This window comes from Gorilla gorilla, chromosome 4 (assembly GCF_029281585.2).
Source record: "Gorilla gorilla gorilla isolate KB3781 chromosome 4, NHGRI_mGorGor1-v2.1_pri, whole genome shotgun sequence".
Lineage (NCBI taxonomy): Eukaryota > Metazoa > Chordata > Mammalia > Primates > Hominidae > Gorilla > Gorilla gorilla.
The window spans coordinates 44,129,052-44,143,859 of NC_073228.2; the positions used below are offsets into that span (position 1 = coordinate 44,129,052).

The following is a 14,808-nucleotide window of genomic DNA, read 5'->3' on the forward strand; positions in this document are numbered from 1 at the left end:
TAAAGGGTTGAAATTTAATTCCGTAGGTTAGGATTCCCAACCAATGGGCAAGCAGGTCCCTGGAAAGCTGTAGAAATATGCAAAGGTGGGAAGATCGCTTGAGCCAAGGAGTTTGAGGCTGCAGTGAGCTATGACTGTGCAACTGTATTCCAGCCTGGGTGACGGAAACAGACCCTGTCTGTAAAAAAAAAAATAAATAAATAAATAAAATAGAATTATGCAAGGTGCCAGGGATCCATAAATGCAATGATTTTTTTTTAAGTCAGTGGTTACTAGAAAGACAACTCTCATATGATGAGATGCAGAAATTTTTCTACATTGAAGAAAATGATCATTTTGGCTGGGCATGGTAGCTCACACCTGTAATCCCAGCATTTTGGGAGGTTGAGGAAGGAGGATCACTTGAGTCCAGGAGTTCGAAACCAGCCTGGGCAACATAGTGAGACCCTGACTCAGAAAAAAAAAAAAAGAGAGAAAGAGAGAGAGGAAGGAAGGAAGGGAAGAAGGAAGGAAAGATCATTTCAGAGAACATGACCAATAAATGTATGAAAAGATGTCCAACCTTACTAGAAACAAAGTGTCTAGTTTCCTGGGGCTGCTGTAACAAATCACCACAAACTGGGTGGCTTAAAACAATAGAAATTTACTCTCTCACAGGGCCGGGCTCAGTGGCTCAAGCCTGTAATCCCAGCACTTTGGGAGGCCGAGGCGGGTGGATCACCTGAGGTCAGGAGATCGAGACCATTCTGGCTAACACGGTGAAACCCTGTCTCTACTAAAAACACAAAAAATTAGCCGGGCGTGGTGGCGGGCGTCTATAGTCCCAGCTACTCGGGAGGCTGAGACAGGAGAATGGCGTGAGCCCGGGAGGTGGAGGGTGCAGTGAGCCGAGATCGCACCACTGCACTCCAGCCTGGGCGACAGAGAGACTCTGTCCCAAAAAGAAAAAAAAAGAAATTTACTCTCGCAGTTCTGGAGGCTTGAAGTCTGAAATCCAGGTGTCAGCATGGTTGGTTCCTTGAGGAGGAGATGCTATCTGTGCCTCTCTCCTGGCTTCTGCGGCTGCTGGCAGGCCTTGGTGTCCTTGGCTTGCAGGTACCTCCATTGTCACATGGCCTCCATTGTCACATGACATTCTTCCTGTAAGGACACTACTCCTCAGCCTTAGGGCCTACACTAACCCAGGATGACTACATCTGAAAACCACATCTGGAAACCGTAGTTCCAATGCAGGTCACATTCTGGGGTTCTGAGTGGACGTGAATTTTCGGGGACACTATTCAATCCAGTACACTAGGGAAATGCAAATATAAAGGACATGGGCCTGGTGTAATGGTGCACACCTGTAATCCCAGCACTTTGGGAGGCCGAGGTGGGTGGATCATCTGAAGTCAGGAGTTCCAGATCAGCCTGTCCAACATGGTGAAACCCCGTCTCTACTAAAAATGCAAAAATTAGCTGGGTGTGGTGGTGCCCACCTGTAAGTCCAGGTACATGGGAGGCTGAGGTGGGAGAATTGCTTGAACCTGGGAGGTGGAGGTTGCAGTGAGCCAAGATGGCACCACTGCACTCCAGCCTGGGAAACAGAGCGAGACTCCATCTCTAAATAAATAAATGACATGAAGAAGACCACTTCACTTCCATCATACTGGCAAAAATGGAAACGTCTGTGTCATGGGTTGCATTCTACAGAAGTAGGTGGTGTTTTGGGGGGCAAGATGTTTATTAGGAATCATTTTCTGTGAGAGGAATCAGATGGAAGCAATGCTGGGCAGAGGCAGAAATCCAACTGCACTGCAGGCCCAGCAAAGCTTTAGTCAATGTGGTGGAGGCCTCTGAGTGAATATTGCTCCGAGAATGTCCTTCATGGGGCTGAAATGGCTGGGCTTTTTTATCCCTAGAAGTGCGCTGCTCCAGAATGGTAGCCCTAGGGCAAGGTGGTTTTCTGTCGCTGAGACAGACCTTGAAGGAGCTGATGGCCAACTGCTGACCACACTCCTGTGACCTGGCAGCAAGTCCTTCCCTGAAGAAGGATGTAGGAAGCACACTTATGTCTGACAATACAGAGAGGTTGTCTGAATGAAGAACGTGGAAGGCTGAAAAATGATCCTTCCAAAGATAACCATGTCAAATCTCCAGAAGCTATGAGTGTGACCTTATTTGGAAAAAGACTCTTTGCACATGTGATTATGTTAAATGTCTTGAGATGAGAGAATCCTGGATTATCTGGGTGGACCCTAAATGCCATCCCAAGTGTCCTTATAAGAGAGAGGTGGAGGGAGTTTAGCCAAACCTACAGAAGTGAATTCAAAGGAGGCAGAGATTGCAGTGATGTGGCCACAAGCCCAGGAGTGCCTGCAGTCACCAGGAGCTTGGAAGAATCAAGGACAGGTTCTCCCTGGAGCCTCCAGAGGGATCACAGCACTGGCAACTCGTTGGTCTTGACCAGTTAAACTCATTTCTGACTTCTGACTTACTGGATAGGTCAGAAGAATCCATATCTGTTGTTTCAAGCCATGGAGTTCATGGTAACTCATGGCAGCTACAGGAAATGAATGAAAACAGCAACAGGAAAATTGCTGACGGGGTGCAAATGGGTGTACTCGGTTAGAGAATCCACCTTAAGGGGCAGCTATGGGGATCAAGAGTTCACACCTGTGGAACATTTGGAAGAGTGCCTGGAACACAGTCCCCCTAATATTGGCTGCTCATACCCCCACTCCCTGCTGAGATCTCCTTGAAGGGAACGCCTCGCATGAAAACAAGGAGAAAGCCCCCTCCAATGGCAGCCCCACCACCCACCTCAGATCAGAATGCAGCTTCTGCCTGCCCCTGCCTCCCCACTGCACCTGGCGTAGCCCACCAGAGACTGATCTTTGGTCTTGCCCCACCTGTCACCTCGACCAGGCTGGACACCCCCAGGATCTCCAATCTCCTGGCCTTCCAGAGAACGGGGAGAGCTGAGGAGAATGGCAGCACCTCTCTTCTCCGTGTTTTAGGGAAGAAATATCCCTGAAGCCTAGATCTACTTGCTGGGCAGAGATCAGTAAAATGGGATGGATATGCCAGGCTGATTAGATTTGTAATGCAATGGGGCCCCATGGCTGTGTACCCCAAAAGGGCACCAAGGTCCTTGGGGCTCCCTTAGGTGAATTTAACTTGCTTTACTCAACAAGAACACATTTCTTAAAACGTGCACACTGCATGTATATAGCATGTTACACTTAAACCTAGTTTTAGGAAGGTGTGCTTAAAGGTGAATTTTTTTTTTTTTAGACAAGAGTTTCACTCTTGTTGCCCAGGCTGGAGTGCAATGGTGCAGTCTCGCCTCACTGCAACCTCCGCCTCCCAGGTTCAAGTGATTCTCCTGCCTCAGCCTCCCAAGTAGCTGGGATTACAGGCATGCATCAAAATGCCTAGCTAATTTTGTATTTTTAGTAGAGATGGGGTTTCTCCATGTTGGTCAGACTGGTCTCGAACTTCCGACCTCAGGTGATCTGCCTGCCTCAGTCTCCCAAAGTGCTGGGATTACAGGTGTGAGCCACTGTGCCCGGCCAAAGGTGAAAATTTTTATAAAGCAATAAAGTGGCCTGTACGTGAGGAGTTATATTCGTAGCTCACAGCCTTATCTCAAACTTTCCTCCCAGCCCTGCTCCTCCCAGAAATAAATGCCCTGAAGGCCAGGGGTTGTGCCTGACTTCCCAGGCTGGCCCCTCCCTGGTAATGCGCTAGGTCCTCACACCTGCACCTGGGACTGGTGGCACTTGGGAAGGGAGAGCCACAGGTAGGCCTGCCATGGCACTTATGGGGGCTCCTTCTCCAGTGTGGAGCCAAGAGAACAGGAATCTGCTCCCCTGGGCTCAGACATCAGAGAGGCTGGATCTCCGAGGCATGGGGAATTAGTGCCTCCAGGGCAAGCCCTTTCTTCTATGGATGGGGAACAGGGACCTGACTCTGGGTTACCGTCCCCCAGACCAAAGCCCATCCCACTAGCCTTCTGGTCTCTTCCCAACACCTGAGCTGGAAGGAGTTTTTGTCTTCTGAACCAGATATCCACTCTGAGTAGACGAGGCTTTTATAGAAAGTGACAGATCTAGGAGGCTGTGGGCACCTTTCTGGGACAGCTGTGTGTACTTTGCACTAGAGGTAGGGGACCTTACAAAATTATATCCTTCAATTCAAATCACCCCCCAGGGAGATGATAGCATGACAGCAAGCCAGCTGTGGCTGGAACCACAAGAAGGCAAATAAATGGGTTTTCTTGCACATTTACCTGCAAGGTAGACAAAGCAATTGGCTACATTAACAGTTTCTTTGGGTAAAAACAATGTTTCTGTTTCTCATTTGTGTTTTCAAGCTTGCATAAGTACCTACTGTATGTCTGGTCTGGATCAGTGATACATAATTCTGGGCTCTAAGAGCTAAAAGTCTGTAAGAGGAAACCAATCATGGTATATATATCATGTTAAATAGAAGTATATGAGCAGGTTCTATGGGAACACAGAAGGGGAAACAAGAAAACTCCTGGCAGGGTGGGAGGTGTGATCATTAATTCAGGTTCTGAAGGATGAAAAGAAGTTTCTCTTGGGTCGCACAGGTGATGGGGGGGACATTGTTACCCAAGAGCACAGCCAGCACTCCTAATCTCACCCTTCTAAGGCAGCCTCATGACTACAAAGGCAGGCAGAGAAGGGCCTAGTGTTCAGGGAGAGTTGGCAGGGGTGGGTGTGCATGAGAGGAGGCTGCAGAGGCCCCATCCTAGGAGAGCCAGGCCAAGCGGGTTCTGCTGTGGGCTGTGGGGAGGCTTTGGAGGACTGTCTACCCAAGGACATTTTAAGGGAAGGGGGGCTATTTCAGATGGAGAAGAATACAAACCCAAGAGGCCATCAGAAGCTGGAGCGAGTAGAAGCAGGATTGGAAATGGGGGACAGCTTTAAGAGTTGGTGAGCTGGGATTTCAAATGTAACTTAGAGGGAGAGCCACGGAAAGGGGGGATTTTATGCTTTTCTCTACCCCGTGCCTCACTCTTTGCCTGACACGCACACCTGGTCCATGGAGGAAGGTAGCTGGTGGGTGGATTGGGCACCTAAGCTGGTAGCACTGGGCCCAGGAAGTGGCAGAGACACTGAGTATGTAGCAGATGTTTTCCACTCTCCAGCGATGCCCATCCGAGGGGAGAGAGAATGCAAGCGCAAATAGGACAGGCCACCTCCGGGTGGCTGCAAAACAACGCTCCCCAGACACGGAGCCATCTGCAAGAGCAGCCCTGGCTGAGCGCTGCACACAGCTTGATCGACGGTGGGTTTGCAGGGGCAATGAGACTGCAGATCGGTGAGGACGAAGGCCCCTATGCACACACACTCTACCCCTGTCCCCAACCGTGTGCCCATCCCCTGCCTTCTTGCCTTTCCTTCTCTTCCAGACTCACTAGGGACCCATCTCTCCTTTCCTTGAGAACTTGCTCCAGGTTTTGCCAACTTTATAATACCCAGGAAGGCCCTTTCAATAGACTGCTGGACATCTGGGAGGAGTTGAAGCCAGTGGCACTTTGCTAGTGGGGACACTGTCACAGGTCTCTTTGAGAGTCTGATAAAAGTATAATCCATGCAGAAAAAGCAATGCCCCTCTGCCCACAAACATGGAATTCTGCATAAGATCTCAAGGGCCTTGAAGCCCACCTCCAAGCAAAGTGGGAGAGGGATGACAATGTTTGAGGTTGTGGTGGGTCTGGAGAGCCTGGCCCGAGGAGAGGCTGTGCCCTTTTTTTTTCTCCCTAGGGAGATTTTTGAAGAGGGGCTCTTCAGGTCAGGAGGAAGCCACAGCCCCCAACCCAGTCCCCACTTTGAGGCTTCAGGCAGGGGAGGGACAGCCTGGGAACCGGTCTGCCAACCAGTTTAACCGGGACTGGTTTCGACTCAGGGAGTTCAAAGGAAGCTGGGGTGCACCCCGTCCTACCCAGCCTGCCAATGGAAGCAGCAGCCCTTAACTCTTTCCTGGTTGTGCCCTGGGCAACATCCAGGTGGTGGTCCATGCTGGAGAGGGGTCTGCGCCTCCTCAGAAGATGAAATGGGTGGGGTGACCCTGGCTATAGCTGGGAAGTGCAACCAGACACCCAAGAGTGGGGAAACTGAGCCAGAGCCTCCTGTGCTCCCTGACCCCAGATCTCCCTTGGGATTCCCTCCTCCTGCGTGGCGGTCCCTGGAGAACCCTGGCTTCTGGGTGGATGCAGGGGCGCTGGGATTGGATTTCTGGCATGATGAATATTCATCAGCTTGAGCTGGCCTCTGCTTCTGTTTACTTAGCCGGGAGGGGCTGGGTTTCAGGTTCACCTTGACTTCAGGAGCTACAGCAGAGCAGGTAACAGCTCTTGCACCTGTTTCTCTTGCACCTGACGTGCAGCTGCTCCTACCCACCTCTCCTGGCTGAGCCTTGCGTGATACAGCAGCCCGGAGGCACCACTTGCTTCCCGAGTCTCACCCTCCCAGGCAGCTCCCACACTCAACTGCTTCTCTAGGAAAGGTCTCACCTCCAGCCTGGAGCAGTCGGGATTACAGGTACAGGCAGAGGGCTGGTGGGTGGGGAAACCAAGGCATAGACCCCAGTCAGAGCACCTGGTTCTGCCTCCAGGGCTGACAAGCCCAGCAGGAAAGAGGAACCCAGGCCTCTAACCTGGTCTCCACTCAAGACTCATCCCACTGGCCTCTTGGAGTCAATCCAGGCCTCCAACAGAGCTCCTGCTGAGTAGTTTTCTGTTAACCCTTGCTGAACTGGAGCCCACCCTTCTGACCCCCCAGTCTGGAGCATTTTTCCAGCTGTCTGGTAGGAACATCTCCCCATTCCTATCCAGGGTACCCCTGTCTCATCCTGCAGGCCCCCTAAGTGCCATCGGGGCCCTGCAGAGGGATGGGGGAGGGAGTTCTGGGGTTTTGTCTTACAACATATTAGCTGACTTGCTTCCCCTATCTGTCCCCCTGCCCCTCCACCTCTGCCCCAGTCAATGGTTAACTTGACCCAGCTCAGGAGGGGCCTGGCTCAGTCTGGGCAAAGCCCTTCAGAGCAGCTCACAGAACCCAGCTGGGATGGAGGGGCCTGTCCTGGGACACCCATGTGCATGCTATAGCGCTGGCCACCAAAGACGGGGTGGCAGGCTGTCCCATGAGGCCTTTCATGGCCCCAAAGCTGTGCAAACAGCAGAGGTGAAGCTGGCATCCTCAGGGGCTGATTTCCATCATCCCTGGATTGCAAGGCCCCAGGGCAAGGGCCCAGCCCTTAGCTTGGCCAGCTCAGGAACCTGCACGAGCTAACTGCAGGGCCCACCATGTGTCACCAAATGCTGGGTCTGTTTGAAGCCCCGAGCACCTGCCCCAACTCCCCCAACCCCTTTCAGCCCTCTGTGATGAGGCACAGGCAGGCGGTTGTAGATATCTTGTTCTTTGCAACTTTGAGAAACTGGGAAGTTTGGATATCACATCACCTTTTTTGTTTGCTTGTTTTTAAAGCAAATCAGATTTTACACTATCTTTTATGATGACTATTTACAGATCCTACAGCTGGGTTATTTTGTAAAACAAAGAATAGTCTGCTAATTTTTCCATTTTGCAAACTCAGATTTCCATAAGTCAGGCTTGCTAATGGGGCAAACACCTGCTTACTGGTCCCCACATGTCCTCCTGGGCAGAAGAGACAGGAAGGCCTGGCAAAAAGGGTATTCTCTTTTTTTGTTGTTGTTGTTTTTTGAGAAAAGAGTCTCACTGTGTTGCCCAGGCTGGAATGCAGTGGCATGATCTCAGCTCACTGCAACCTCTGCCTCCTGGGTTCAAGGGATTCTCGTGCCTCAGCCTCCCGAGTAGCTGGGACTACAGGCATACGACACAACATCCGCCTAATTTTTTGTGTTTTTGTGTTTTTAGTAGAGATGGGGTTCCCCCATGTTGGTCAGGCTGGTCTTGAACTCCTGGCCTCAAGCAATCCTCCTGCCTCAGCCTCCCAAAGTGCTGGGATTATAGTTTGAGCCACTGCACCTGGCCTCTGGCAGAGTATTCTAGAGAGACCAGAGTACAAGGCTAGGATGCAAGGGCACCAGAGCTGATGCCTTGGTGGAGGCCCCAGGGCAGGGCACAAGGGCTGTTCCCATCTCTACAGTTTGCTGAGAAGTTCCTCGTGATCTGTGGCTCCCTTTATGCCAAGGAGAGTTAAGCCCCAGGTTTGCCAACTTGAAATATGTTAAAACAGGTGAATTTTAATGGCACAGGCAGAAGCCCTTTTCTCTCTGGAGCTAGAAAATCTGGTGGTTATAATAGTCTCAGGAGCTGGATCTTCTGTTTTTCCATTCCCCAAGTTCCTTGGCAGCCCCAAATGGGCAGTGGTGGGGCTGTGGGCCTCATTCCAGACAAGGCAGTGACTCGGGCACCCACAGACCAAGCAAGTGCCCTGTTCCTCCTTCTCTGCTCTCCCCCACCTCCTTCCAGAAACCCATTCTGGAACACTAAGTTCTGTACAAGGCTGTGCTAAGCCCAGGTGGGGCAAGCTGCCAAAGCAAACCTCTCAGGCTGTCCCTAGGTGTGCTCACCTCTCCAGGGTGCCCTGGAAGTATTTATGGAGCCCCTCTCACTGCTCCTTCACTTTCTGAGCGGGAGCTGCACAAGATCTCCCCTCAGCTTCTCTTGCTACTTGAGCCCAGCTAAAGGGACAGAGCTGGCAATGTGGGAGCTGCTTCCCAGACAGAGAGATGGGAAGGAATCCACCAGCTGTGTGCTCTGAGGGAGGGGGTGGGGAGCAGAAGACCAGAGCACGAGGGGTATGGATGCAGGCATTCAGCTCATCGTAAAGTCTAGGCCTGCGTCGTGCTCTCCTCTTTCCTAAATTTGATATGCTCCCCAACCCCTAAAATAATCTATACTCATTATGGAAATTCCAGAAATCAGAAAACTAGAGAAGAGAAAGCATCCTCTACTCCTACATAAAGAAAGGCACTATTGGGCTGGGCACAGTGGCTCATGCCTGTAATCCCAGCACTTTGGGAGGCCGAGGTGGGCGGATCACCTGAGGTCAGGAGTTCGAGACCAGCCTGACCAACATGGAGAAACCCCGTCTCTACTAAAAATACAAAATTAGCCGGGCGTGGTGGCGCATGCCTGTAATCCCAGCTACTTGGGAGGCTGAAGCAGGAGAATCGCTTGAACCTGGGAGGTGGAGGTTGTGGTGAGCCGAGATCATGCCATTTTACTCCAGGAGGTTGTGGTGAGCCGAGATCATGCCATTTTACTCCAGCCTGGGCAATAGAGCAAGACTCTGTCTCAAAAAAAAAAAAAGAAAAAAAAAAGGCACATCATTTGGAGTGTCTTTCTGGTCTTTTTCAAAAATGCAGTGAACACTTCCAGTTTTTAAAAGGAGGTGATACCCTCTAGCTTTCTGGTGTACACTGGCTGCACCTTCCTTCCTGGGAGCTTTCACAGCCAGCAGCTAAGCATCCTGAGAACAAGACCACCGACCTCACCAGTCATCAGTGTTCTTCTACCTGTTCTGTCATTGATCTTCCTTCATCTAGCAGACTGTCATCTGCTTCTATCTTACATACCCCAGCAATCAATGATGTCCAGGCAACCTCCTCTCCCAGAAGTTCCGCTAGCTCAGATAGTACCTTTGTGGAAATTAGTCAAAGGTGAGCCCCCAGGGAAGGCAGCTCCATGGCAGGACACATAGCCTGTGAGTGGAGAAGCCTGGATTTCAGCCCCAAGCCCCACCCTGCAAGGTACAACCTGTGATGACCATGTCCCCCCTGTACTTCTGGGATCCTTCTAACTGCTTTCTGCCTTTTTAGCTCCCCTTCCAACTCCTGTCCTTGTGGAAGCTTGGTGGGGAAAGGGAACCATCCCTTAGTAATTATTCCCATTATCATAAGTTTTACTTTGCAATGCATGGTTACCTCTGTGGGCAGGGATTAACAGTAGAGCTAAATGCTAGCGCTGGATGGGATGGGTGAGGAAACTGAGGCCCAGAGAGGTGGTAGCTTGCCAGTGGTCATGAGGCTAGGACAGCCCCCAGGACTTCCCACTCCCAGCCTGAGGATCTGACTCCTGCCTTAGGAACAGCCCAGCAGCTACTTTAGCCCTACTGGTCACCACTGGGAAGTTCAAATTGCTTGGAATGCCACTAATTATATTTAATTTTGTAATGAATTCCAAGCAAAATGCACAGGGCGTTTCCCTCCCTATGCTACCAGTCAATGGTCTGCCCATGCCTGGCAGCAGGGTCTGGTGGTATAGTGGGAAGTTTGGGAAGAGCATCAAAGGCCTGGATGCTGTGTGACTCAGGCAAGCTGTCCACCTGCCTGTGGCCCTGAGGGGCCTGGCAGGAATTATCTCAAAGCTCCCGACAACCCTGCAGGGCAATGGTGTGTGCCTGTCCCACTGCCTCTCTGTCTGGCAAGTGGCTTCCCTGTCTTGACCTTGACTTTGACCCTTTTCTTGTCACACACTCTCCAAAAGCATTGTGTCACCCCACTGACCTGAATCTCGGGTTTATTCAGCCCTACCTTAAATTCTTTCTTTAATTCTTCTTCTTCTTCTTTTTTTTTTTTGAGATAGTCTCGCTCTGTCACCCAGGCTGGAGTGCAGTGGCATGATCTCAGCTCACTGCAACCTCTGCCTCCCGGGTTCAAGTGGTTTTCCTGCCTCAGCCACCTGAGTAGCTGGGATTACAGGTGCGTGCCACTACACCCAGCTAATTTTTGTATTTTTAGCAGAGCCAGGATTTCACCACGTTGGCCAGGCCTGTCTTGAACTCCTGGCCTTAGGTGATCCACCTGCCTTGGCCTCCCAAAGTGCTGGGATTATAGGCATGAAGAACCACACCCAGCCCTTTCTTTAATTCTTAAAACAGCCCATGATTAGGAGTCTGCAGCAAGCTGGTCCAAAGGCACCCACCCCCTTTTCCCACTGACCCCTTTGTCTCCCCACCCTGCTCCAGCAGAAAGCCCCATCCTTGGCTTAGGGAGCACCATGACGACTGAAATTGGTTGGTGGAAGCTGACTTTCCTCCGGAAAAAGAAATCCACTCCCAAAGTGCTGTATGAGATCCCTGACACCTATGCCCAAACAGAGGGAGATGCAGAACCCCCGAGGCCTGACGCTGGAGGCCCCAACAGCGACTTTAACACCCGCCTGGAGAAGATTGTGGACAAGAGCACAAAGGGCAAGCACGTCAAGGTCTCCAACTCAGGACGCTTCAAGGAGAAGAAGAAAGTGAGAGCCACGCTGGCAGAGAACCCTAACCTCTTTGATGATCACGAGGAAGGACGGTCATCAAAGTGAAGGGCTGAGGAGGGTGCTAGCACCTCTTGGCTCCCTGCCATCAGCCAGATCTGAGACAGGACCTTGCCACGCTGGCCTCTTTGGCCATAGCTGAAGCTGTGGGGGCAGTTGATACCTGCTGGCAGGAAATGGCTGTTTTTTAGGTTTGTATTTATGTGCCGCCACTTTTGTAAGACCTGGGAGATCCCAGGGTCCTCCACCCTCCCCCGACCACATACAAAGGCACTCTAGTTCAAGGGTGAAAACTCTCACCCAGGAGGAACAGCCCTCCTTGAAGCAATGGCAGGGCCAGCAGGGAGGTGGGCATGGCAGGGAATGGAGAGAGTGAGCCAGACAGACGTCACCTCCTTACTGGACACAGGGTCAAGGGCGAGTTTCAATTGCTGCTCCCTTTACTTTCTCTACCTGTGACTACTCCCTGGACCAATCCTGAGGAGGGCACATTTTCCAGAAGCCACGTAATAGGGGCTGGTTTCTGTGGAGCCAGAGGCAGAGACCCTGAACTTGAGCTCACCTCCTAACACCGGCAGTAAACTTCCTGGAACTTTGCCCTCAGGTGCGGAGGGGACAGAGGACCCTGGCACTGTGTTAGGGTGCTGTAGAAGACTAGATTGATGGTAGTTTGGCCTGTTAGTTCCTGTTTTGGCCATGACTTTTGCAGATGGCAAGTCACACACCCTCAAAGGGAAGCTACACGGGCCAAATCGGGGGAGTGGGTGGGGAATTTTCTCCTCTCCCTCTCCTACTATAATGGTATTTAAGACATATCAGCTCCAGAGATGAGTCCTGGAGCCTTGAATTTTGTTTAACAAAATAATTGTAGGTTTCTCTCTGTAATAACAATGCTGGAAAAGCAGAGAACCTCTTTTATGCTCATGTCTTGCATTTATTGAGATGACTGTTTCTCATGCCTTTATGTTCCTTCATGTAAGTAAAGTGGACCTTTGTGCTCAAACTGTTCCTTTCAAGCTTCAGGAAGGGTTCCCAGGTGTGACAATGTAGGAACTGGGTCACTAATTTTTACCATCAAACTAGCCTTAGTATGGGGATGGGGGAGCAGAAGGAGCTAGTTACACCTCAGTGGTCAGTTCTCTCCAGTCAACAGAGAGCCCATCAGGTGCTCTAAGAGAGTAAGGCAGACCTTTGGTGATTGACCCCAAAGTTTCAGTGGTTTGGTTTGGGATTAAGATTCAAACTCTGGCTCTACCCCTTAGTAGCTGGGTGACCTTGGGAACATTTGCTTGTACTCTGAGCCTCAGTTTCCTCTTCTGTAAAAGGGGGCTGAAATAATACCTATCTCATAGGGAGTGGTCAGTATTAAGTGGCCTATGAGAGGTCCCATAGTAAGTGCTCAGTTTAATACTGGTTTCCTTCCCCCTTCCTTTATAAGGAACTCCACCATACCCCACAGCTTTGGTCTAAGAAAAAGGAGAAGGTGGGTATGGTGGCTCAGGCCTGTAATCCTAGCACTTTGGGGGCTGAGGTGGGAGGATTGCTTGAGCCCAGGGGTTTGAGACCAGCCTAGGCAACATAGAGAGACCCCGTGTCTAAAAAAAAACCAACCAACAAACAAAAAGTAGCTGACTGTGGTGGCACATGCCTGTAGTCCTATCTACTTGGGAGGCTGAGGTGGGAGGATTGCTTGAGTCCAGGAGTTCAAGACTACAGTGAGCCATGACTGTGGCACTGCACTACAACCTGGGTGACAGAACTAGGTCTTATCTCTAGGGGAAAAAAAAAATTAATAAATAAGAGAGGCTTGGCGCGGTGGCTCATGCCTGTAATCCCAGCACTTTGGGAGGCTGAGGCAGGCAGATCACCTGAGGTTGGGAGTTCAAGACCAGCCTGGCCAACATGGAGAAACCCCGTCTCTACTAAAAATACAAAATTAGCCAAGTGCGGTGGCACATACCTGTAATCCCAGCTACTTGGAAGGCTGAGGCAGGAGAATTGCTTGAACCCAGGAGGCCGAGGTTGCGGTGAGCCGAGATAGCTCTATTGCACTCCAGCCTGGGCAACAAGAGCGAAACTCCGTCTCAAAAATAAATAAATAAATAAGAAAGAGGAGAGAAAGCTGTCACTTTATGAGGTTAGGTCCAGCTCTTTCTCAAGCCATAAGAGCTGGGAACTAAAAAAATGTTGGCCAAATCTCTGGAGCTTGTGGTAGAAACACAGGGAGAGACCAAGGTGGCCACTAAACAATGTGGTCCTGCGGCTTCCAGGTCAGCTCCTGGCAGGCTGCTGGGCCACCCCACCCCAGGAGCTGTTGCTCAGGGAATTTATCAGTGAAACAAACAGACCTATACAAGGGAGGCTTTGTTAGGTGCCTCGTCCCGGCCAGGGGGACCTCAAATGATGAGTAAGGGAGACCAGGAGCTGGAGGGATGGAAGTCAGGCTCAGGGGTGCTGCCTTTCCCAAAGCCTCTTTCCCCTACCCCTTCCCACTACACAGAACTTTCTAGGATCTCACCAATTACTCAATCCATGAGGCCTCCACAGAGGATCTCAGACTTTCCCTATACCGCAGCCCTGCCCAGTGTTAATAGCTAACATTTATAGGGTGCTTAAGGCAGGCAGCCCCTAGAACAAGTCCTCCCTAAGATTGTTCATTTAATCCTATCATCACCTGAGACAGGTGCTGTCATTATCCCCATTTTTCAGACAAGTTGGCTGAGGCTTAGAGGTTAAATCACTCACCCTGGGGGCCAGGCACTGGCAGTGGTACAGCTGGGACTGAAGCCAGAGCCAGCTTGTACATGTGACCACTGTCCCACACAGCCACCTTCCGCTCTTGATTCTCATCTGCTACGGGGACAGGAAACTGAAGCTCAGAACAAAGAAAAGCACAGACACCTTCTGCAGAAGGGGAAGTTGGGAGGGGAGGGAGCAACGTCTGGGTCTTAGGATCCTGGGAGGTGAGCATCACTCGAGGGGGCTGGACACTCTGGAAGCAGTTGGATAAAGCCAACCAGCTTTGAAGCTGAGTGTCCCCTAAGACCCTAGACTACAGGCATCTCCCACATCCGCCCATTCTCGGTTTCCCTGAGGTGGGGGATAAGGATGGCCCCTGGGCCACCAACCTAAGGTTCTAGATAATACTGGCACTGTACTGCCAACTCCTCCAGTATCACCATTACCCCTCTGGGTGAGAGTATCCACAGCCCCTCTGCCCCTTGCATGCTGACCCCGGCTCCATCTTCTAGGTAAAGTCCACATATGTTTCTAAGCTGGGTGGCCAGATGGATGTGGGGTAGGTACTAGAAGCCAAAGAGAGATCTGGAGGCCCAGGGAAGCAGAGCGAGGCAGCTGCAAGTTTTCATGAGAACAGGGGAAGAGGAGGAACCGAGAGCGCAAATATGTGCGGCAACCGGGAGAGGCTACGGGTTATCGACCACAGTTTCACTGGGACGCGGCCCAAGCCAATGAAGGGGGAGGCAGGCGAGGCCGGCTAGAAGTTGCTTTCACTGCCCGGAAGGGGCCGACCTTGGGCGGCGGG

General features: G+C 51.2%; 2 protein-coding genes across 4 annotated transcripts in view; one reads left to right on the forward strand and one right to left on the reverse strand.

Moving 5' to 3' along the window:
• The window catches only part of CDK5RAP3 (CDK5 regulatory subunit associated protein 3), a 35,086-nt gene that overhangs the window by 17,670 nt on the left and 2,608 nt on the right, over positions 1 to 14,808 (reverse strand). The gene's annotated exons all lie outside the window — the stretch shown is intronic.
• Positions 6,328 to 12,267, forward strand: PRR15L (proline rich 15 like). 2 transcript variants are annotated; one of them, XM_004041469.5, is made up of 2 exons: positions 6,328 to 6,554; positions 10,972 to 12,267. In XM_004041469.5, exon 2 carries the CDS (start codon positions 11,001 to 11,003, stop codon positions 11,310 to 11,312), a length of 312 nt encoding a protein of 103 aa, XP_004041517.1. In that variant the 5' UTR covers positions 6,328 to 6,554; positions 10,972 to 11,000; the 3' UTR covers positions 11,313 to 12,267. The 2 variants fall into 2 exon arrangements, with proteins under 2 accessions (XP_004041517.1, XP_018883060.1); XM_019027515.3 differs by having other exon boundaries at positions 6,410 to 6,554; positions 10,969 to 12,261.

What these genes read in the sequence shown, in the direction of transcription:
- PRR15L (XM_004041469.5), top strand. Translation starts at nt 11,001, where the DNA reads ATGACGACTGAAATTGGTTGGTGGAAGCTGACTTTCCTCCGGAAAAAG.